The following is a 21895-nucleotide window of genomic DNA, read 5'->3' on the forward strand; positions in this document are numbered from 1 at the left end:
TAAATTCAAAGGATGTGGATGCGTTACTTGCCGTCTTACAGCTGAAATCCTGATAAAACCGTTATACCTCCCCACCGTAGTTGCAAAATCCGAAGAAGAATAGCGTGGCTCCACACCTTCGTGTGTGGCGCTGCACACACTCATTCATTTCCTGGCCACCTTTTGTGTTAGACGTAGAGAAATGCAAGAGCTCTAGGTGGTTAAGTGGAAGGTTAAAGAAGCTGATGATAGGAAACATTTAATTAGCATTTTCTTTTGCCAAGCATATGATCTCGTGTAATCGCCACAATTTTGTCCCAAATCACACAGGTATGAGGGTGGCGTTAAGATCAGAACCCAGCTCTATCTGATATTAAAATTGGTATTTAGCTTTTTTTTTAAAAAAAATAAGGATTATGTTTTTAAAAATTGTAGCCATCTATTTGCTCTCAAAGGAGGGTGTGTTGCTGTTAATACTCTTTTGGTGCTGCTGTATTATTACCTGTCTTGTTAACTCCTTGAAAGGAGTCCCACTTAAAAGTAAGCACCCAAAGACAGTGCCTTGAAAAGTAGATGGTCACCAAAAATTTGCATTTTATTGTGTGGTTGTCAAGTTGTTTTTTTGTGTTTTGTTTTCCAGAAATTGTTGAAGAAGGAAGGAAAGGTTTCTTTCAAGGTCTTTGTAGAAGTTTCTTCAGTTTGCTGGTTCTGTACTGTAATAAGATGCCTTAAAATCTAGAAAAAGAAATTATGTATAAATGCATTCAACTACAAACAAGATTAAGTTAGGGTGCTTCTGTCCAGGCAGTTCTTATGTAAAATACCATAGGGAAATTGGACAATATTCAGTTGTCTGGAATTTCTGTTTTTAAATTTTTCTTGAAAATCTTTCCCCAAAGGAACCACTGAACTTTTGCTCATGAGAATCACGTAACTGAGCTTTGCTCCTTTTTCACTTTGTCGGTTAGCTCAGAGCCCACATTCTTTGTATGGTGTATTTTCTGCTTTCTTTATATAATTTCCTGGATCCAGACTGCCTGTTAGTATTATAGTTTATTATTTGTTTTATTGCATTTGCTTATTGTCACTACTTCATATCCTTTGTAGAACATAGCTGTTTATATTTTAAAACAAAGTAGATTAGATGGAATCTGGCCATGCTTTTAAAAGTATGCTTGATAGAGAACTAGGCATGTTTAACTTAATCAACTGGAAACACAGAGGAACTATAGAAATCTTTGGATGTGTAAACTGCCAGGTGGGAAAATGATTAGGGATATTATGAATGATATCCAGAGGTCAGAACAAGCATTTAGGATAACGGATTTGGGGGTGCCTGGGTGGCTCATAGGTTAAGTGTCCCAACTCTTGGTTTTGGCTCAGGTTCTGGTCTCAAGATCTTGGGATCGAGCCCTGAGTCCAGTTGTGCGCTCATCTAGGAGTCTGCTGGACATTCTTTCTTTCTCCCTCTCCTTCTGCCCCTCCTCCACTCTTTCTTTCTCTCTCACTCTCTAAAATAAATAAGTAAATCTTTAAAGAAAAAAAAAGGGAGGGCGCTTGGGTGGATCAGTGGGTAAGCCTCTGCCTTTGGCTCAGGTCATGATCCCAGGGTCCTGGGATCGAGCCCCACATCGGGCTCTCTGCTCAGCAGGGAGCCTGCTTCCTCCTCTCTCTGCCTGCCTCTCTGCCTACCTGTGATCTCTGTCAAATAAATAAACAAAATCTTAAAAAAAAAAAAAAAAGGTAACAAATTTGTATTTAATGGCAGGAGAAGTGTGTAGTAGAATGATTAGGGACTTTGGAATCAGTCAGACTTGGGTTTTAGCCCTAACACACTTTCTAGTTGTATAAATTTGGATGAGTAATTTCATAGTTAACCTAAGTTTACTCATCTGTATACTGGGGGAATTATATATATTTTAACCATCTCAAAGAATCTGAGGATTTAATGATCTACTATACATGAAAGTACGTAATAGGGTGCCTGACAAATAGCCCCTCAGAAAACAAATATAATGAAATCATAAGTTCCTTTATTATATACAAATATCATGTATATGCATCAAACTTTTCCTCCAATACATCCAAATTCCCCGTAATAGAAAGCAGTATCATGACTAGAAAGATGACCCAAAAGGTTATGTTCTGCTGGCAGTGGTCATATAAGTTATAGATGTATTATCTTTATACACAAAACATAAGCCTTAATAGAGTTGTTATGAGGGTTAAATGAAGATAACATATAGAATATTCAAAATTGTGTCCAGCATATAGTAAGTGCTCAAATGTTGGCTTCCTCTTTCCAGCCACTTGCCCCCAGTGTCCAGATCCTCTCGGTCTCTAGTACTTCCTGGCCAAAATACTGATGGTTGTTTTGTCCTTTGCTATGCCATCGTGATAACTTTGTAAGAACTGCATTTATCTATTCATCTTGTTTATTAAACTCGTGAACTTCTTTGGTTGCTTTCATTTCCTATTAGCCGACCTTGACCAAGTTCTTTTTACAATTGCAGGTGACTCTACCTGAATTTTCCAGCTGCAGAATGTGTAGTGCTTTTAAAGGTAAGTGAAAATAAAGACAAGCCATTTAAGTGTGCTAGTTTTAGGGGCATCTGGCTGGCTCAGTTGGAAGAATATATGACTCTTTTTTTTTTTTTTTTTAAAGATTTTATTTATTTATTTGACAGACAGAGATCACAAGTAGGCAGAGAGGCAGGCAGAGAGAGAGGAGGAAGCAGGCTCCCTGCCGAGCAGAGAGCCCGATGCGGGGCTCGATCCCAGGACCCTGGGATCATGACCTGAACCGAAGGCAGAGGCTTTAACCCACTGAGCCATCCAGGCGCCCCAGAATATATGACTCTTAATCTTAAGGTTGTGTTTGAGCCCTATGTTGGGTGTAGAGATAACTTAAATAAATAAAACTTTAAAAATGTAAAGATGTCATTTTTTAGAAAAAAAGTGTGGCGGAGGGGAGGTGTGTGGCTCAGTTGGTAGAGCATACAACTCCTGGTTGTGAGTTTGACCCCACGTTGGGTATAGAGATTATAAAAAAATAAACTTTAAAAAAAGAAAAAAAAGTGTGCTAGTTACAAAAGAAAACTTGACAACCTTTAGTAAGTTAATGCATGCAAATAACTGACTCACAAGTGACATAGTCCGTAGTTCCTATTATTAGTAGATAAAAGGAAAATAGGATTTATAGGAGAGAGAGGAGAGAAAAAATTCATTTTTGGGGTAAACAGATTAGCTGGGAGCCAGTTGGGATCATCCTTATTTCGTTTCAAGCCATTAGTAATATATAGTTCTGAGACAAAATTTTTTTCAGAGTAGGAAGAGTTGATCAAGTTTTTGTTTGCCAAATTCTGAAGTCTGTTCAGTGAAGAACTGACTGTAAAAAGTATTGGAAAGATGCATGTTTACTGTTTGGTTACCAGGATACCCAGAAAGCCTTATTCTAACTATAAAATTGTTTGGTAAGCATGCGATAATAGTAAAGGGGGGTGCTTTAGGATTATTTGATCCAGGTTTGGTATACCAGTGAAATGCATGGACTTCCCCCAATTGACTATTTATTTCTAGTGAATAGATACTAAAATCTACCAAATTATTATTCTTTGCTTGTCTGCCCCTTCTCTAAACTCTCATGTATTAAACACCTCCTTTCTGGTAATGTTATCATTCTGTAGATTGGTTAGGGCTTTCTTTACAGGAAGAATTGCTTTCCTATTATTATATTTTAGTTGCCTTGATTGAATTTGGCTTTTTCCAACTCTCAGACACCACTTCCTGTCTTTTCCATTTTTCAGATAAAGAGTTGATCTACCTGTTATCAAAAGCATAATATTAATGCAATAATGCATAATACATTTTTCATACTTGAGACTTTTTAAAATGTCATATAAATACATGTATGTATTATGTGAATGTTTATTTCGTTGTTGAAATGAATTTTTCATCATGTTTGTGTTCTTCATTGCTTTTGTTTAGGTTGGCAATGATGAGTAAACTGGAATTAAAGGAAGACAAGATCATGGAGGTTCAGTTTGTGGGAGATGATGATGTCCTTAATCACATTCTTGATAGAGAAGGAGGTACTGATTATACAATTATAAAATTGAAGAGATGTTTATGTGATGGTTATGGATTATGTCACTTTTGTAAAATATTTTAACCTACTTAAAAAATATAGCATAAAGTATCTGATCTAGTAAGACTAAATAAAAACTACTTTTTTAGTTTACTCCATTGAAACTTTTGAAAATTAAAAATAATAAAGCCTTATCTGAAATGAAATAGTATTAGGGGTAAGTGATAACTATCCCTTGTAATTAAAATGTGACACCCCCCCCATAACAAACTTTCAAGGTTTTTCTTTATATAAACTGTGGTAAAGAGTAGTACATACATTCGTCAAAGAGAAAACACTGAATTTTTTTCCTGATTTTAAATAATGACAATATAAGTATTACAGTTTATTTACTTATTTAAATGTAATATTTGGAAAGCATTTATACCTGTCGTGTTCTAATTCTTTGGATGTTCTTATAGGAGCTAAATTAAAAAAGGAGCGAGCTCAGCTTTTGGTCAACACAAAAAAAATAATAAAAAAGCCAGAATATGATTTGGAAGAAGATGACCAGGAAGTCTTAAAAGATCAGAATTATGTGGAAGTTTTAGGACGAGATATTCAAGGTATTTTGGTGGTTGGGGTGGGGAAAGTATACTTAAATTTCTGCTAGTAGCCGAAACTGCTTTGCTGGATTCGTAGCAGTAGTCTGGTAGGTTAGGCAGTGGCAAACTATGTTATTTTTTTTTACTGTAAACAACATATAAACTTTACCATATTTAACATTAAGTGTATACTTCAGTTGTGTTGAATATATTCGTGATGCTGTGCTACTGTCGCCATCCATCTCCAGAACTCTTCATCAGGCGTGCTATGTTGTTATATTTCTCATCAGAAAAGCATGCGCTTAAGGTTTTTATGTATAGTTGGAAAGGTTGGAAGCACTGACTTCAACTACGGTTTTTTTTTTTTATTTTAAAGCTTTTATTTATTATTTTGACAGAGAGAGATCACAAGTAGGCAGAGAGGCAGAGGGAGAGGGGGAAGCGGACTCCCCACTGAGCAGAGACCCTGATGTGGGGCTCAGTCCCAGGACCCTGAGACCATGACCTGAGCTGAAGGCAGAGGCTTAACCCACTGAGCCACCCAGGCGCCCCTCAACTACAGTTTTTTTCTTTTTTTTTTTTTAATAAGCAACCAATCCTGCACTTAATTATTTTTAGAGTCTACAGCACAATCTAAAGTTATATGTTAAGATATTTACACTTTTAACTAATTTGAAATAATTTCATAAAGCAAATCACTTCATTATTACTTTGGTTTTTACAGAAATATTTAGAAAGGGAGCACCTGGGTGGCTCTGTCAGTGGGGCATCTGACTCTTGATTTCAGCTTGGGTCATGATTTCAGGGCTGTAGGGTTGGTCCCATGTTGGGCTCCATGCTGGGTGTGGAGCCTGCTTGAGATTCTCTCACTCCCTCTCTCTCTGCCCCTCTCCCCTCCTTGCCTCAAGCTCACCACTCTCTCTGTCTCTTCCTGAAGGAAGGAAGGAAGGAAGGAGTGAGTGAGGGAAGGAGGGAAAGACGGAGGGAAAGAAGGAAGGAGGGAGGGAGAGAGAAGGAACATTCCAAGAAGTAATATTGCTTCAAACTAGCATGCTGGTGTTGTTTTTCTTCTTTTTACACCTAAGCCAGATTCCTGCCGGGTTATATTTAAAATTTTTAGGTCTATTATGTTTTAGCTAGGGCTCAAGGAACACAGATTTACTTAAGTTGGCTTAAAAAAAATAAAGACCAAGGAACAAAATCAGTATTGTTGGGCACTAGAGACGTTGGAACTGAGACCACATTAAAAACATAGGGACTTTGCTTGTATGGATCTCCTAGTCTTCCTCAGGTCACCTCTGTGCACCCATTCTCTTTCTCTCTTACCTATTTCTGTCATTTACATGCTTTTTTACTCATATTTGTCCTATAAATGGCCATCATCGCTACTCCTGACCTTTTTGTCACTTGAGTCATAATGCTTCTGGTTTAGTTCCTGGTGTTAAATGGCATGATATAAAAAACAAACAAACAAAAAAACAACAAAAAAACCATTATCCCTTAATAGACTAAGTAGGCAGAGTGGATTTTTTAAAAGTGTCCCCAGTTAGATAGTTGACATTTTTTAGGGCATGTTCTGAGTAGAATTTTGGATTCTTCTTCTTCTTTTTTTTTTTCTAAGATTTTTATTTATTTGAGAGAGAGCAAGAGCAAGCATGAGCCAGGGGGAAGGGCAGAGGGACAAGCAGACTTGTCAGATGCCTACCCGGCTGAGCCATCCAGGCGCCCCAGAACTTTGAGTTCTTCATTCATGTTATGGTAGACCGAAGAAGAGATTGAAAACAATATATTTGTCTTTAAACTGTCTTTTGGGGTCCCTGGGTGGCTTCGTCGGTTAAGCATCTGCCTTTGTCTCAGGTCTTGATTGCAGGGACCTGGGATCCAGTCCCATATCGGGCTCTCTGCTCCGTTGGGAGCCTGCTTCTCCCTCTCCCTCTGCTGCTTCCCTTGCTTGTGGGCTCATGCTCTCTTTCTCTTCATTGAAGAAATAAATAAAATCTTTTAAAAAAAGGTTTATTTTTTATTTGGGAGATAACATGAACAGAAGGGGCAGAGGGAGAGAGAATCTCAAGCAGACCCCCCACTGAGCTCAGAAACTGACATGGGCGTCAATTCCATGATCTTGAGTTCATATTCTGAACCAAAACCAAGAGTAGCAAGTTAAAATGATTGTGCTACCTGGGCACCCCTAGAGTGTTTTTATTTTTTTTTAAATTGTTTCTTTTTGTAAAAGAGGCTCCTGGCTGGCTTGGTTGGTAGAGCATGCGACTCTTGATGTTGGGGGTTGTAAGTTCAAGTCCCATGTTGGATGTAGAGATTACTTTAAAAAAAATAATCTTAAGAAAAAAGTAATATATATTTGGGGGCACCTGGGTGGCTCAGTGGGTTCAGCCTCTGTCTTCTGCTCAGGTCATGATCTCAGGGTCCTGGGATCAAGCCCCACATCAGGCTGTCTGCTCAGCAGGGAGCCTGCTTCCTCCTCTCTCTCTGCCTGCCTCTCTACCTACTTGTGATCTCTGTCTGTCAAATAAATAAATAAAATCTTTAATTAAAAAAAAAAAAGTAATACATATTTGTAGTAAAGTCCATTTTATCTTACATAATAGCATTCACAGCAAATGATATTCGGGAGCATACTGGAATAAATGGAGGAGAATGCTCCAGACCCATAAATGCCCTCGGGCTTCTGACCCCTATTCCTGCCCCTTCTGCAAGCCCTGACTGGCATGCTCAAAGGCCTAAGAGGATCGTTACTCAGCACATCTGTAACCTATGCCTTTAGTTTTGCACACCTTCTGGGAAACTGCCTCAGACCAGTGTTCCTCAACCTGTTTTTTTACGGTCATCCCCTCAAGAGCCTTCTTTTATACATTTTCTCCTAATTGCCCCACCCACAAAATTTTAATACTACATATATGATACAAATCTGTTTATATATCAGTGTACATGTCTGTGGCCATTGGGAAGACCACAGACCGTTTGTAATATCTAAGGTGTTTTTCACATTCTCTCTCCTCCCACTAGGAGCTATTTTTTAATCCATTAAGAGCAATATAATCCTATTGAGAATGCATGCTTTTAGAGAACATGGAACTATTAACAGTTGGGTGTGTATTTTCCGTCTGAATGTGCATGCACATACATAACCTTGTGCATACACAGTCTCTGAGTCCAGGAAATGGAGCTGTTCATTTGGCTATGGGCATGTACTACAGATGAGCTCATAACTTACAGTTGTCTCAAGGACATGGTTTTTACTATTTTGATTTGTTTTTTCTTGTTTCCCAATATGTGGATAGGATGGAAAACGGTGTTTCAGTTAAGGTGTAGGAAGAAGAGTTTTCTTTTAAGGTTTTTTTTTTAGAGAAGAAATGGTGACATCTACTGCAATCTTTTTTAGCCTCATTTGAAATCATGAACAATAAGCTTCTGCCTAATCTTTTATTATAATAGAAAACAAATATGCATTATTTTTAAGACACAGAAGGACATTTGGCAAAGAATCTTTGGAATAGAATGACCTTTTAACAAGGACCTCTAAATACTTTATTGATTAATCCCTTTACTTATAAAATTTATTATACGATATTTATTATTATAAGCTACTGCTTATAAGCAGCACACATCTTGACGTACCTGGTTTAATTCTTATAGTCTGTTAATCCATCTAGTCTGGAGAACAATCATTGCATGGAAGTGCTAGTTGATCTCAGCCTTAAGTAGAAGATTTTTCCCAACGCAGTTAGGTAGGTGTTCTCAAGAATGATTTGTCTTATTGATGTTTCTCTTGAACAGTTGGTTTGTTTTTTAGTCTTATGAACAGTGTAATTCTATACTTGATTCTTTGTAAGTTAGCTGCTAGAAAATTCTGTGACAAATATGTGGTTTGCTCGTTCTTTCTTTCTAAAATTTTTTTGGTTTACTTGAGAGAGAGACTGTGTGCATGCACGAGTGGGAGAAGGGAGAAGGAGAAGTAGATTCTCTGCTGAGTACAGAGTCTGAGGCGATGCTCCAACCCAGGACCTGAGATCATGACCTGAGCTGAAGTCAGCCACTTAACTGACTGAGCCACCCAGGCACCCCATTCATATTATATTTAATTTTGCCTTATTCACAGTTCCATTTTTGAACTTAAGGATTATATCAGATTTTTAATTGTGTTTAAATAAAATCTCTTTAAAAATTATGAGAGGGGCACCTGGGTAGCTCAGTCATCTAAGCATCCAGCTCTTGGTTTTGGCTTAGTCATGATCTCAGGATTGCAGGATCGAGACACGCATTGGGCTCAGTGTGGAGTTTGCTTGAGGTTCTCTCTCCCTGTCCCTTTGTCCATACCCCCATCCTCACGCTCTCTCTCTCTAAAATAAATAAATCTTTTTTAAAAAAATTATGAGAAAATAAATAAATAAAAGTTGTGATAAAATATATGTAATATAAAATTTCCCATCTTAAAGTGTATAGTTCAGTATTAAATACATTCCCATTGTTTAGCAGTCTCCAGAACTCTTTTCATTTTACAAAACTGGAGTTCTAGCCATTAAAAACTCCCTAGTCCCTTTTCTCCACAGCCCAACAACCACCATTTTACTTTCTCTCTGAATTTGACTATTTTAGGTACTTCATGTAAGTGGAATCATACAGTATTTTTGTGTGTGACTGGCTTATTTCACTTAGCATAAGGTTCTCAAGTTTCATCCATGTTGTGGCATGTGTCAGAATTTCCTTTTTGAGGCTGAATACTACTGCATTGTATGTATATACATTTGTTTATCCATTCATCTGTCAATGGACATTTGGGTGGCTTCAGCCTTTAGGCTACTATGAATAATGCTGCTATGAGCATGGGTGTACAAGTATCTTTTTGAGACCCTGATTTGAATTCTTTTGGGTATATTCCCAGAAGTAGAATTGCTGGATCATATGGTAATTCTATTTTTAATTTTTTGAAGAGCTGCCATAATGTTTTCCACAGCAGCTACACCAAATTAGATTTCCACCAACAGTGCATAAGCATTTCAATTTCTCTGTATGCTTACCAACACTTTTTTTTTTTTAGTAGCCTTCCTAATGGGTGTGAAATATTAGTGTTATTTCTGTAATACCGATTCAAATTTATAAATAATATAGTTGGCTTCTATTAGGCTTTTGGATTATTTCTAAATTTTCATTGTAACTAATGCAGTAGTGATTATCCTTGGGCATAAATATTTGTTTAGATCTTTTATTTCTTCGGAAGAGACTCCTAGCTGTAGAATTATTGGTGAAGGTGTTCGTACATATTCCCAAATTTCTAGAAAGATTATATCAACTAGTATTAAGATCCCTCATTGGCATTAAACATTTTTTCTTATATTTATTACCCACTTCAGTTTCTTCCATGTGTTTTTTTTAAGCATTTTTTTTTAAAGATTTTATTTATTTTTGACAGAGAGAGATCACAAGTAGGCAGAGAGGCAGGCAGAGAGAGAGGAGGAAACAGGCTCCCCGCAGAGCAGAGAGCCTCATGTGGGGCTCGATCCTAGGACCCTGAGATCATGACCTGAGCCGAAGGCAAAGGCTTTAACCCACTGAGCCACCCAGGCGCCCCTCTTCCGTGGTTTTTATATACATAACATTTTGGTTTTGTGCATTTTGAGTAATTTAAAACCTATTAAAAAGTTCTATATATATTATAGTAAACTCTTGCCCATTGTGATAATAGCCATTGTTAATTAGTCAATCAAAATGTCAGAACCAGAAAATCATAAAGGTAACTACTGTACTCTAAACATTTTTATATATAAACATATGTATATATGTGTGTATATATAAGCAAACACACACACATAGTCTTTTCTTTAATTAGAAGTTCGGTAGAGGTCAGCTGATTGAAGAACTGCACTACCTTTTGATTTTGGTGTTGGATTTTTTTAGACAGTATATCCATAATGCATGCAGCATCTGGGATTCCATTAGATTGTACATTTAAAGACACTTGATGCAGCCTTGGTATAGTATGCTTTTATATTTTTTCAAATTTTTTCTTAAATCTTTTTTTTGTTGTTTTTAAAGATTTTATTTATTTATTTGACAGAGATCACAAGTAAGCAGAGAGCCAGCAGAGAGAGAGGAGGAAGCAGGCTCCCTGCTGAGCAGAGAGCCTGATGCGGGGCTCAATCCCAGGACCCTGAGATCATGACCTGAGCCGAAGGCAGAGGCTTTAGCCCACTGAGCTACCCAGGCGCCCCTTTTCTTAAATCTTTTATGGTTTCTCATTCATACCTAATTTGAAACCATTTGTTTTAGTTAATAACTTTTATCAAATATTTCTCAAGCATTTAATTTAGTTTACATAGAAAGCACACAGTACCTTTAAATATTTCGTTTCTGTGCCTTTTAAGTTTGCCATAAACAGACTCATGCATACATGAAAATCAGATACATGACAGAGGTAGCGCTGGAGACCACTCAGCTAAGGATCACCTGGTCAGTAGACAACGTTGGGCCAATTGGGTATCCTTATGAAAAGAACTTGATCTCTTCCTCCCATCATAAGCAAGTTAATTACCTTAATTTAAGATTTACATAAAGCAAATATAAATGCTTTTATAAGAAAATATAAGAGAATATGGTTTTGACTTGATTATAGAGGAATTTCTTTTAGTTTAATGTAATCAAAAGACAAGACTGACATATTCAACTAATTAAAATTCAATGCTTCTCAAGAAGATTAAACAACAGATTAGGAGAAAATATTTGCAAAACACATCTGTTAAAGAAATGTTACCCAGTGGGGCGCCTGGGTGACTCAGTGGGTTAAAGCCTCTGCCTTCGGCTCAGGTCATGATCCCAGGGTCCTGGGATTGAGCCCTGCATTGGGCTCTCAGCTTGGCAGGGAGCCTGCTCCCCACCCCTCCAATCCCCCCCACCCCACCTGCCTCTCTGCCTGCTTGTGATCTGTCAAATAAATAAATAAAATCTTTAAAAAAACTAAAAGAAATTTTATCCAAAATATACAAAGACCTCTTAAAAATCAACAGTCAGAAAATGAATAATCTGATTTAAAAATGAGCAGAGGACTCAGCAGGGAGCCTGCTCTTCCCTCTGCCTGCCGCTCCCCTGCTTGTACGCTCTCTGGCAGATAAATAAGTAAAATCTTTTATTGATTTATTTAATAAATTTTATTTATTAATTAAACAGTAATTTATAATTAATATATCAGTTATTTAGAGTATACTGTACATTATAATTATGTATTTATAATATATTAATATGTAATATTAATAATCAATAATTATAAATGAATGAATAATCCATTGAATAAATAAATAATAAAAATGAGCAGAGGAACCAGACATCTCACCAAGAAGATACGCAGATGGCAAATAAGCATATGAAAATATACTAAAAGCATTGTATGTCATTAGGAAATTGCAAATTGAAACAGCGAGATACCACTTACACACCTATTAGAATGGCCCAAGTGCAAAATCTTGACATCACCAAATTCTGGCAAATCTGTGGAACAACAGGAACTCTCATTTATTGCTGGCGGGAGTGCAAAATGGAACAGCTCTTTGGATGACAGTTTGCCAGTTTCTTGCAAACTAAACATATTCGTACTATATGATCTAGCAATTGTGCTTCTTCGTATTTACTTATATGAGTTGAAAACTCGTGTTCATTCAAAAAAAACCTGCACGCGGATGTTAATAGAAGCTTTGTTCATAATTGCAGTGGTTTGCAATTGCAATTGCAACCAAAAAGTTAACAATGAATAAGTAAACTGAGGGGGGCCTGGATGGCTCAGTGGGTTAAGCCTCTCCCTGCGGCTCCGGTCATGATCTCAGGGTCCCAGGATCGAGCCCCATGCCAGGCTCTCTGCTCAGTGGGGAGCCTACTTCCCCCTCTCACTCTCTGCCTATTTGTGATCTCTCTCTCTGTCAAATAAATAAAATCTTTAAAAAAAAAAAAGAATAGACTGATACATCCATACAGTGGGATATTATTCAGCACTTAAAAAAAGGTATCAAGACATGAAAAGATATGGAAGAACCTTAAATATGATTATTAATTGAAAGAAGCCAATCTGAAAAGGCGGCTACTGACTATGATTCCAACTATATGACATTCTAGGGAAGGCAAAACCTCAGAGACAGTGAGGAGATCAGTAGTTGCCAGGTGTCAGGGGATGGGAGCTATGACTAGGTAGAGTACAGAGAATTTTTAGGGCACTGAAACTATTTTGTATTATACTACAGTGGTGGATACAGGTCATTAGACTTTTGTCAAAGCCTATAGGAAGCCATCAAAAAGAATGAAATCTTGCCGCCCGCAACCCCATGGATGGAGCTAGAATGTATTATGCTAAGTGAAATAAATCAGAAAGACAGATACCATATGATTTCAGTCATGAGTTCACAAAACATGAATATAGGGGAGGGGGGTTAAAAAAAAAAAGGGAGGCAAACCATAAGAGACTCTCAACTATTGAGAACAAACCGAGGGTTGCTGGAGGGGAAGTGGGTGGGGAGTGAGCTAAAGGGTTGATGGGTGTCAAGGAAGGCACTTGTGACGAGCGCTGGGTGTTATGTGTAAGCCTGTATCACAAAGTTCTACCTCTGAAATCAATATTAACTATATTGGGTAACTGTATGTTAACTAACTAGAATGTAAATAAAAACTTAAAAAAAAAGCCTATAGAATGTACCACACCAAGAGTAAACCTTAATATAAGCTGTGGACTTGGGATGTTAAAGAAGTGTCAGTGTAGGTTCATGATTGTAACAAATTACCATGAGGGTGTGGGTTGTTGAGGCTGTGCATTTGTGAGGGCAGAAAGTCTATAGGAAACCTCTGTACCTTCTATTCAGGTTGGCTCTAATCTAAAACTGCTTTTAAAACATAAAGTCTTTGAAAAAAAAAATTTAGGACTTCTCTTCATCAAATGTCATCATAAAGAAGTAAGATGGCAAGTCACAGGATAAAGAAGGTATTTATTCCTTGGAAATAAAGTTGTGGAAGGATGTTCAACCTCATTAGTGATTAGGAAAAGGGAAATTGAAACAGCTCTCCCCATAAGACTCATTTTTACACTCACTCGATTGGCAAAGATTAAGGAGTCTGGGTAATGCCAAGTATTAGTGCTTACATAATGGGGACTCAAACAGTAAGGATAGTGAGCACTGACTTTGGACAAGTTGGCACTGTTTTGTAATAACAGTAATAAGCCCATTACATATTGACAGAAATTACATATATTTAGATGAAAAACAACTTTCAAAAGAAGTGAAGAAGTCACTGTTTTACATTTTTGCAAATCTCTTTAATGTCTGGCAAAGAACTGAGTTTTCATATCTGCTTCACACACTCCATTTTAACCCACGGGATGGTGCTGTCATCACACATCATCACGTGTCACACATCTGGAATACCTCACTCTCTGCTCTTTTTTTTTTTTTAAGATTTTATTTATTTATTTGGCAGAAATCACAAGTAGGCAGAGAGGCAGGCAGAGAGAGAGGGGGAAGCAGGCTCCCTGCTGAGCAGAGAGCCTGATGCCGGGCTCCATCCCAGGACCCTGAGATCATGACCTGAGCCGAAGGCAGAGGCTTTAACCCACTGAGCCACCCAGGCGCCCCTCACTCTCCACTCTTGATTGAGAAAAAGTCAAATAATATCTTAGTGTTATGAAATAGTTTTGGCCTCGGGGACCTGGGATACCTGACGCCACCACACTTTGAGAATTGCTGTGCTACTAGCCATGCGCATCTGGTATGTCGCAGGTAGCAGTTTCATTTAAGTGGATGATTGCATGAAATTAAGTCACTATCTCAATAGGGAGTAAGAGAGCTGCAACCGTGTAACAACTATTTAAATCTCAGCCTCAGCTCCATCGCACTTTGTGTATTTGCTTCAGAAAGAAAACATACTAGAGTCTCTTTGGTTTTCCCGCCTTAGGGGCAACAGTATGATGAATGCATATCCCTCAGTCTGGAGGGGCTTTTGGGAGGGGAGCTGTGTGTGTGTGTGTGTGTGTGTGTGTGTGTGTGTGTTTATTGTGAAGAATAATAGGTTTTCTGTGTTTCAAGTTTATATAAACAGTTCTTTTGTATTTCTAAAAATACTTTATGTATAAATATGTATTGTTAAACCTTTATGCAAGACAATAGGGGGTACAAATCTAGGTTTTTAGTAAAGATTTTTTTCTGTTATTATTGCTTATTTTTCCAAAACATATTGCATTTTCTCTTTTAGAATCCTTGAAAAATGGCTCTGCTGCAGATGGTGGGAATAAAGTTTATTCTTTTCAGAACAGAAAACATTCTGAAAAGATGGCTAAATTAGGTAAGTTGCTCTTCTAAGAAGGTGTACTTCACCACGTTCCCCACAGTTATCATCTTATTGCATTCCCTAGAAGAATGAGGGATGTCATTTTATGATCACATTTTCAAGCATACATAAAGTCAGATTTTCATGCTCCTATATGTCTTCTGTTCCCAGCTAGGTTCTAAGGTTCTCATCTTGGGACTCCTGGCTTCATCTTCTTCCCACATGTAGCACAGGCTCTGAACAAATTTTTAAGTATATGAGTCGCCGAAATCACAAATATTTTGAGTTTATTAAATAAGAATTTTATACTATGTATGGAAAAATGTTTATATTGTAGAAAACTATAAATTGTTACAAATGGGCTATTGTGACATTTTCTTACTCAATTTAATCACTTACACTAATTACACATGAATTACTGATTCTTAAAAACTAGACTAAAATAAATTACATACAACATTTAAGTTAAACTTTATTTGGGTTCTGTGGTATGGGGTTAGATTTAAAAGCTTGGAGGAAGGGAAATAACATGTGAAAGCAGTTTGAAAATTAAGGAGGCCCATAAGTATATGAAGGTTTGGGACACCAAGAAATCAAGAGTAAGAGAATAATAATTAACCACCCGGTAAAATGTAATAATGGTGTAATAGGGTTTTTAATCTGTAATCATAGAACACCAACATGTATTTCTGAAGTAGTGTATTTTTATGCAGTCATTCTGGCCAGTAACCAGGTAAACATTTAAGATCAAGTGAGAAACTTAAGTGTTGATACTGATGAGGGACATATGAGAAATAATTATAAGACCTATGTAATAGAACATAATAAATTATTTGCAAAATGCAGTTTTTCTAAAAGGTTTAATATGAAATTCATTAATTTTGAAACTAACATGGCAAGTACGATAATTTACAGTAACTGATCTATTTCGTAGTGTTTATAATCCACATCAAGAAATTGAAAGTTTTTTGATTTGTAAAAATGACTGGATTCTGTGTAGGATCGCTGAGAAACCAGAGAATAAATGCTAAAACAATTATTACAGAAAGGATCAGATAGACACCAAGACTAACCTGAAACCCCAGAACTGTGAAACAGGACAAAGAACATTGGAGAAAGAGAACTAATAGTGGAGAGGAGCCCCAGAAGAGTAGCCACATAGAAGTTCTCCTAGTAGATCTTCAACATGCATATAATAACCATGATGCAGGTCTTCCATTATATGGGATGCAAGAAACTTAAGTATTGTTATGTTGTACATTTCTGTCAACACAAATGAAAGAAATATAGAGTCATGGGGGCGCCTGGGCAGCTCAGTTGGTTGGCTGTCTGCCTTCAGCTCAGGTCATGATCCCAGGTTCCTGGGATTGAGCCCCACATCGGGCTCCCTGCTCAGTGGGGAACCTGCTTCTCTCTCTTCTGCTACCCCTACTCATGCTCTCTTTCCCTCTGTCAAATAAATAAAATCATTAAAAAAGGAAAAAAATATATATATACGGTCATGAAAAGATGGTTTTCTAGATAATTTGAAATTGATCATACTTTATAAAATCCGTGTTTTAGTTAGGACTAATGTTTAGTTATAATGGTCTTTATTTTTTAATTTTTATTTAATATATTTTTTAAGGATTTTATTTATTTGACAGAGAGAGAGAGAGAGAGATCACAAGTAGACAGAGAGAGAGGAGGAAGCAGGCTCCCTGCTGAGCAGAGAGCCCGATGCCAGGCTCGATCCCAGGACCCTAAGATTATGACCTGAGCTGATGGCAGAGGCTTAACCCACTGAGCCACCCAGGCTCCCCTGTAATGGTCTTTAAATAGTTTCTTTGACTTACTTAGTATTGTCGCTAATTGTATTTACATCTAATTATATCAGTGAAGTAGAAGGCCTTAGTATTTTTTTCTTTTTTAAAGATTTTATTTATTTGAGAGAGTAAGAGAGCAGGGGCGGGGCCGAGGGAGGGAGGAAGCAGACTCCCCGCTGAGCATAGATTTTCCCCCTGCAGGGCTTGATCCCAGGACGGTGAGATCATGACCTGAGCCCAAGTCAGACACTTAACCAACTGAGCCACCCAGGCGCTCCAGCCTTAGTAGTTTTTAGATTACTCTAACCTGCCATAAAGTCATATGCTACTGTGTATAAATGGTTAAATGTAATTGGGCTAATGAAGATACAGGACTAGAAATACACTAGGAGTTAGACTGGGCGGCTTTTTAAAATACATGTCTTGGATAAGTAAATGAACGCAAGCAAAAGAGCAAATAAAGAGCAAACTTGGTAGAAATACTAATAGAGAACAGGAAGGAGTTTAGCAAGCTTGTAGAAAGGGATGACCTTAGGGAAATTAAAAAATAGATTGGTTGATAGGATAAATAATAGCCTAATGAGAAAGCAAAGAAGATTTTACAGTTTTATTTTATAATTTCTGATATGTTGCAGACCAGCTGTGTAAAATATAGTACAAATGAATATTAGAAAAATGAAAAAGACAAACAATTTATGCCTCAATTTTTTATTCGTAAAGAGCCATATGTGGTTAACTGTCTTTTACTCTTTTTCCTCTTCAATTCTTCCTTTTCTTTTCCTTTTGTAGTTTAAGAGTTACTTAAAAACAGAATTTTTCCATGTTGCAACATATAACCAAAATGATCCCAGCTAAATCACTTTGTGCTTAATGTAGCTTTTTGTTGATGTAAAGCTTTTTTTCCTATCCTTTAGATCAACAGCCTTTAATCTAAACATAGTACATTCTTCTGGTGTGAAGAGAAAGCAAAGGGCTGGTTTTTAGGAAGACTTAGAGATAGAATATGCAAAGGAGAAAGCAGAGAAAAGATGGAATAACTACCAACAGTAGCTGTGGGCCAGAATAATGTCACAGAACCCAAATGGAGGAATAATTTCAAAGAAAGATAAAAAAAAAAAAATTTCTAGTAAATGATACAGAAGACCAAGGAGGTTAGTTAAGAAAAAAGAAGGCAGTTCATTTGTGGAGACGGTCCTGGGTATTCTGGATCCATTTCAAGTTTGGAGGCTAAAACTGTGAAACAGGTTAGGAAGAATTTGAGTCAGTAAAGTGGCTTTAACTTACACAAATTCAAGTATACTTTCTCCTTTAAAAGCAAAAGGGGGCAAGGATATAATTTGAATAGTATATCCCTTTTTTTCTCAGTGAACAATGGGCCAGTATATGTTAAATTGGGAAATATAAATCCATTCCTTAGTTAGGCTCCATTCCGCATGGCTCTCATGCTATTGAGAACGTAAGTATCTTTAAAGGTAAAGATTATCGTTTTCATTTAAAATGGCCCTGTATTTTAGACCAACTATTTAATCTGCTGCTCAGTTGAAGAAACAGCCATCTGTTCAGTGCTCTATTATAGTTTATATATTATTCACATGTATTACAGAACTTTAGACACAAAATAAAATATACCACATGTGGTGGGAGAGTTAAGAATTTTTAAAGCAGAGTTTTAAACATACACAACTTCCATTTGATTCTAGATCCTATTTTCTGGCCATTCTTTCTTACCCCTAGCAAAGGTATGCCTCAAGTATGTATGATAAAGAAATGGAAAGAGTGTTAAGTTGTCAGTGGAGAGGAGAGGGAGAGAGAATGACAATAATAGAAAGCAGTAAGGCCAAAACTGTTTATTTGTATTTTCTTGAGACACCTGTAGATAATTGAAAGACGACTTAAGATGTTTGGAACATAGCAAACAAAGGTAAGAGGCAGTGCTCTTAAGATGGGTAGGTTTGTTTATCTTCCTGGTAATAGTAGCAGGCAGATTCTTTTTTTGTTTTTCCATAAGAATTTATGTAAGTGAGGGGCATCTGGGTTGCTCAGTTGGTTAAGCAACCACTTTTTTTCTTTCTTTTTTTTTTTTTTTAAGCAGCCAACTCTTGATCTTGGCTCAGGTCTCATGGGTCATGGGGTTGAGCCCCATGTCAGGCTCCGCGCTTGGTGGGAGTCTGCTTGAAGATTCTCTCCCTCTACCCTTCCTCCTACTCTCTAGCACATGGGCGCGCTCTCTCTCTCTCTCTAAAATAAATAAATGAATCTTTAAAAAAAAAAAAAAGAACTTATGTAAGTGAAATAAAGCTATTTCCACCTTCATCTGCTGTCATCCATTAAAGATTGTTTTATATACTTTTGTCTGTTTACAGCTTCAGAACTAGCAAACACACCAAGAAAAAATGTTTCGTTCAGTTTGAAAAATGATCCTGAAATTATGATAAACATTCCTCAGTGTAGCAAGGGTAAGATTCTGTCTCAGCTCTTTGAATAGAGTTTTCATAGTTGCTTCAAGTTATGCTTCTTTTTTTTTATCTAACTGCATTGCTATATACTCTCTACTGTTCTGAAAATTCAACAAAATAGAGTTAATACCCAGTTTGTGCCTTAGTATGCCCATATGTAGCTCTCAATAAAAGGGGGAAATAATTGTGCTGATTGAAGTTGTGCAAATTGACAGGGTCAACTAGAAATACTCTTCAAACCCTGTGATCAGAGGGTATGTGTTGTGGTGAGCGCTGTGTGTTGTGTAAGACTGACGAATCACAGACCTGTACCCCTGAAACAGGTAACACATTATATATTAATTAAAAAAAAAAAAACCCTCTTATCATTGGCTTGAGTTAGCCGATTGCTCATGAAGGAACTGCTTTGCCACGTTCTATTTGAAATAAGGCTTTGGGGGTTTGGAAGTCACATTTTATGGATAGTGTGGAGCAGTTTAATGAAACTAGACTATGATGAAAATTGAAGTACTGTGGTAAGTAATGCCTTTTTGTTTTATTCTTCAGGGCATTCTGCTTCAGACAAAGTTCAGTTGAAGGTAAGCGGTTGATTGAAAACAAGCAAAAACGTTAGTGTTACAAGGACATGATGACAGCGGGGCACTCATCTCAGTGTACGGGACACCTTACATTAGGTGAAGAATCCGAGGTTCTGGGGCGCCTGGGTGGCTCAGTGGGTTAAAGCCTCTGCCTTTGGCTCAGGTCATGATCTCAGAGTTCTGGGATCGAGCCCCGCGTCAGGCTCTCTGCTCAGCGGGGAGCCTGCTTCCTCCTCTCTCTGCCTGCCTCTCTGCCTACTTGTGATCTCTGTCAAATAAATAAATAAATAAATAAATAAATCTTTAAAAAGAAAAAAAAAGAATCCAAGGTTCCGCGAGGGGAAGTGATTGTCTGAGTTGATCTAACTCGGAAAGCGAAAAGATGAAAAATGAAGCCAGGTCTTCTACACCCAACCACTGTGCCATTTCTGTCAGAACTATCTCTGGATATTTTTACCTTAGTAGAACTGGCCTGGAAATTTTATGGGTTTTGTTTGGTTTTGCTTTGCTTTGCTTTTATACATAATGTTCTGTTGTTTCTTGCGGGACTGATGCCAAGATCCATTAAATCCATTAGTATATCCTTTCATAATTTACATTTGAATACCAGGTTGGTTTTGGTAAATTCGTTCCAGGGTAGCTGAAAAGAATTGACAATTTTTATTCTTCTCTTTGTGTTTTTGTTTTTTCATTATGCCTTGTCAAGTGGCCCTCTCTGGATATGAACAAGCCCAGATGGGCATCAGTGAACCCATCACAAGGAGTATGTGTGAGTGTGTCCAGGCTTGATGGCTATAAATTTTGACATGCCTAGAATTGTGCATATGCTAAGTTTGGGGAACTCCTTATAAGAATGTGAGTATAGACATTCAGGGTCATGGTTATGGCCTGTGTACAAATGTCCTATTTAGGCAAGTCTAGATATGAGAGTAGACTTGAGTAGACATGTTAGAGCCTCCTTTTGTCTTTGATAATGCTTTCTTCCTGTATTATATCGTGTATACTGTATGACATGAAAGAACAAAACTCATTCCCATAATTCAGTCAAGAATATAGATATATTAGCACATTCCTTTTTAAGGTGTGGATCACAACACATAAATGGATCTTGTCAGTTCCCCCAAGAAACCATCAGAAGACCTACCACAATGAGAGACATCACAGTGGCAGTCTTAGTGCACTTAGAAGGGGGGGTTCAGGAGAGAATATTTATAGGGCTTGGAGATCTGGACTCAAAAGGCTTACGTACAGCTATCAGGATGGGAAACTGATATGTATAGACAAAACTCATTATATGATACTTGAGGATTGGTGGACACAGAAAAGAGAGGGTCTTGAACTGAGTCTTGAAGAATGAAATCTTGTTGGATTAGCTGCTTGCCCTGCTGAATTATCTGTTATCCTGATGGGAGACCAGGTTGCCCAAATGAGCAAACTGTCTAGATAAGGTAGTTTGCAAAAATTTCTGTAGCAAACACTGTCGTTATTTATTAATTTATAGCCTTACCTTTTTGAGCAAGAATTTTCCACAACGGTTATTTTGACACAGGTATTCCCATCCCTGATAATTAATCTATATGGAGGCAGCTGTCTCACCTTTCAGTCTTGAGATGAGTTTAGTAGCTATGACCTGCAGTTTAAAAAATGAGAAAATAAAATTGAGAATGTCTATTTTGTAAGTATTATTTCATTATAATTTGTTTCAATTGTATGCTGTATGCACATGTGGATCAAAATGTGCAAAATGTAAAAACATTTTTTAAGGATCTGGATCAGAAAAGTTCATATACTTTATAAATCCATTGGGCTCAGTTCATTTATTACACTACTATTTTTAATATCCCAAATCAGATTGTGTTAACATTGAAAATTTAACACTAACAACCTATTACGAGACAACAGATGTGAATTTTTTGTCATAATTTCATATTGCCAAAAATAACACAGGGACTTTTTTTTTTTTTTTAAAGATTTTATTTATTCATTTGACAGAGATCACAAGTAGGCAGAGAGGCAGGCAGAGAGAGAGGAAGGGAAGCACGCTCCCTCCCGAGCAGAGAGCCCAATGTGGGGCTCTATCCCAGGACCCTGGGAT

The 21895-nt window shown here is 37.3% G+C and overlaps 1 protein-coding gene and 1 long non-coding RNA gene across 5 annotated transcripts in view; one reads left to right on the forward strand and one right to left on the reverse strand.

The window, feature by feature from the left end:
* The window catches only part of ORC2 (origin recognition complex subunit 2), a 43258-nt gene that overhangs the window by 833 nt on the left and 20530 nt on the right, over nucleotides 1-21895 (forward strand). For 2 of the 4 annotated variants that reach the window (XM_032860103.1, XM_032860105.1), the window contains exons 2-7: nucleotides 2487-2541; nucleotides 3967-4070; nucleotides 4528-4671; nucleotides 14887-14976; nucleotides 19130-19222; nucleotides 19769-19800. In XM_032860103.1, coding sequence (XP_032715994.1) covers nucleotides 3974-4070; nucleotides 4528-4671; nucleotides 14887-14976; nucleotides 19130-19222; nucleotides 19769-19800 — 456 coding nt within the window. In that variant the 5' untranslated portion in view covers nucleotides 2487-2541; nucleotides 3967-3973. The remainder of the gene's footprint in view (nucleotides 1-2486; nucleotides 2542-3966; nucleotides 4071-4527; nucleotides 4672-14886; nucleotides 14977-19129; nucleotides 19223-19768; nucleotides 19801-21895) is intronic. The other 2 variants (XM_032860102.1, XM_032860104.1) reach the window with 1 other exon arrangement.
* On the reverse strand, nucleotides 615-21374 carry LOC116869138. The gene is made up of 3 exons (XR_004382968.1): nucleotides 21308-21374; nucleotides 8287-8364; nucleotides 615-714 (listed from the first exon to the last, which is right to left on the reverse strand). It is a non-coding gene; the product is annotated as an uncharacterized LOC116869138 (long non-coding RNA).

Source organism: Lontra canadensis, unplaced genomic scaffold, assembly GCF_010015895.1.
Source record: "Lontra canadensis isolate GAN:19392208 unplaced genomic scaffold, GSC_riverotter_1.0 scaffold18, whole genome shotgun sequence".
Taxonomy (NCBI): Eukaryota; Metazoa; Chordata; class Mammalia; order Carnivora; family Mustelidae; genus Lontra; species Lontra canadensis.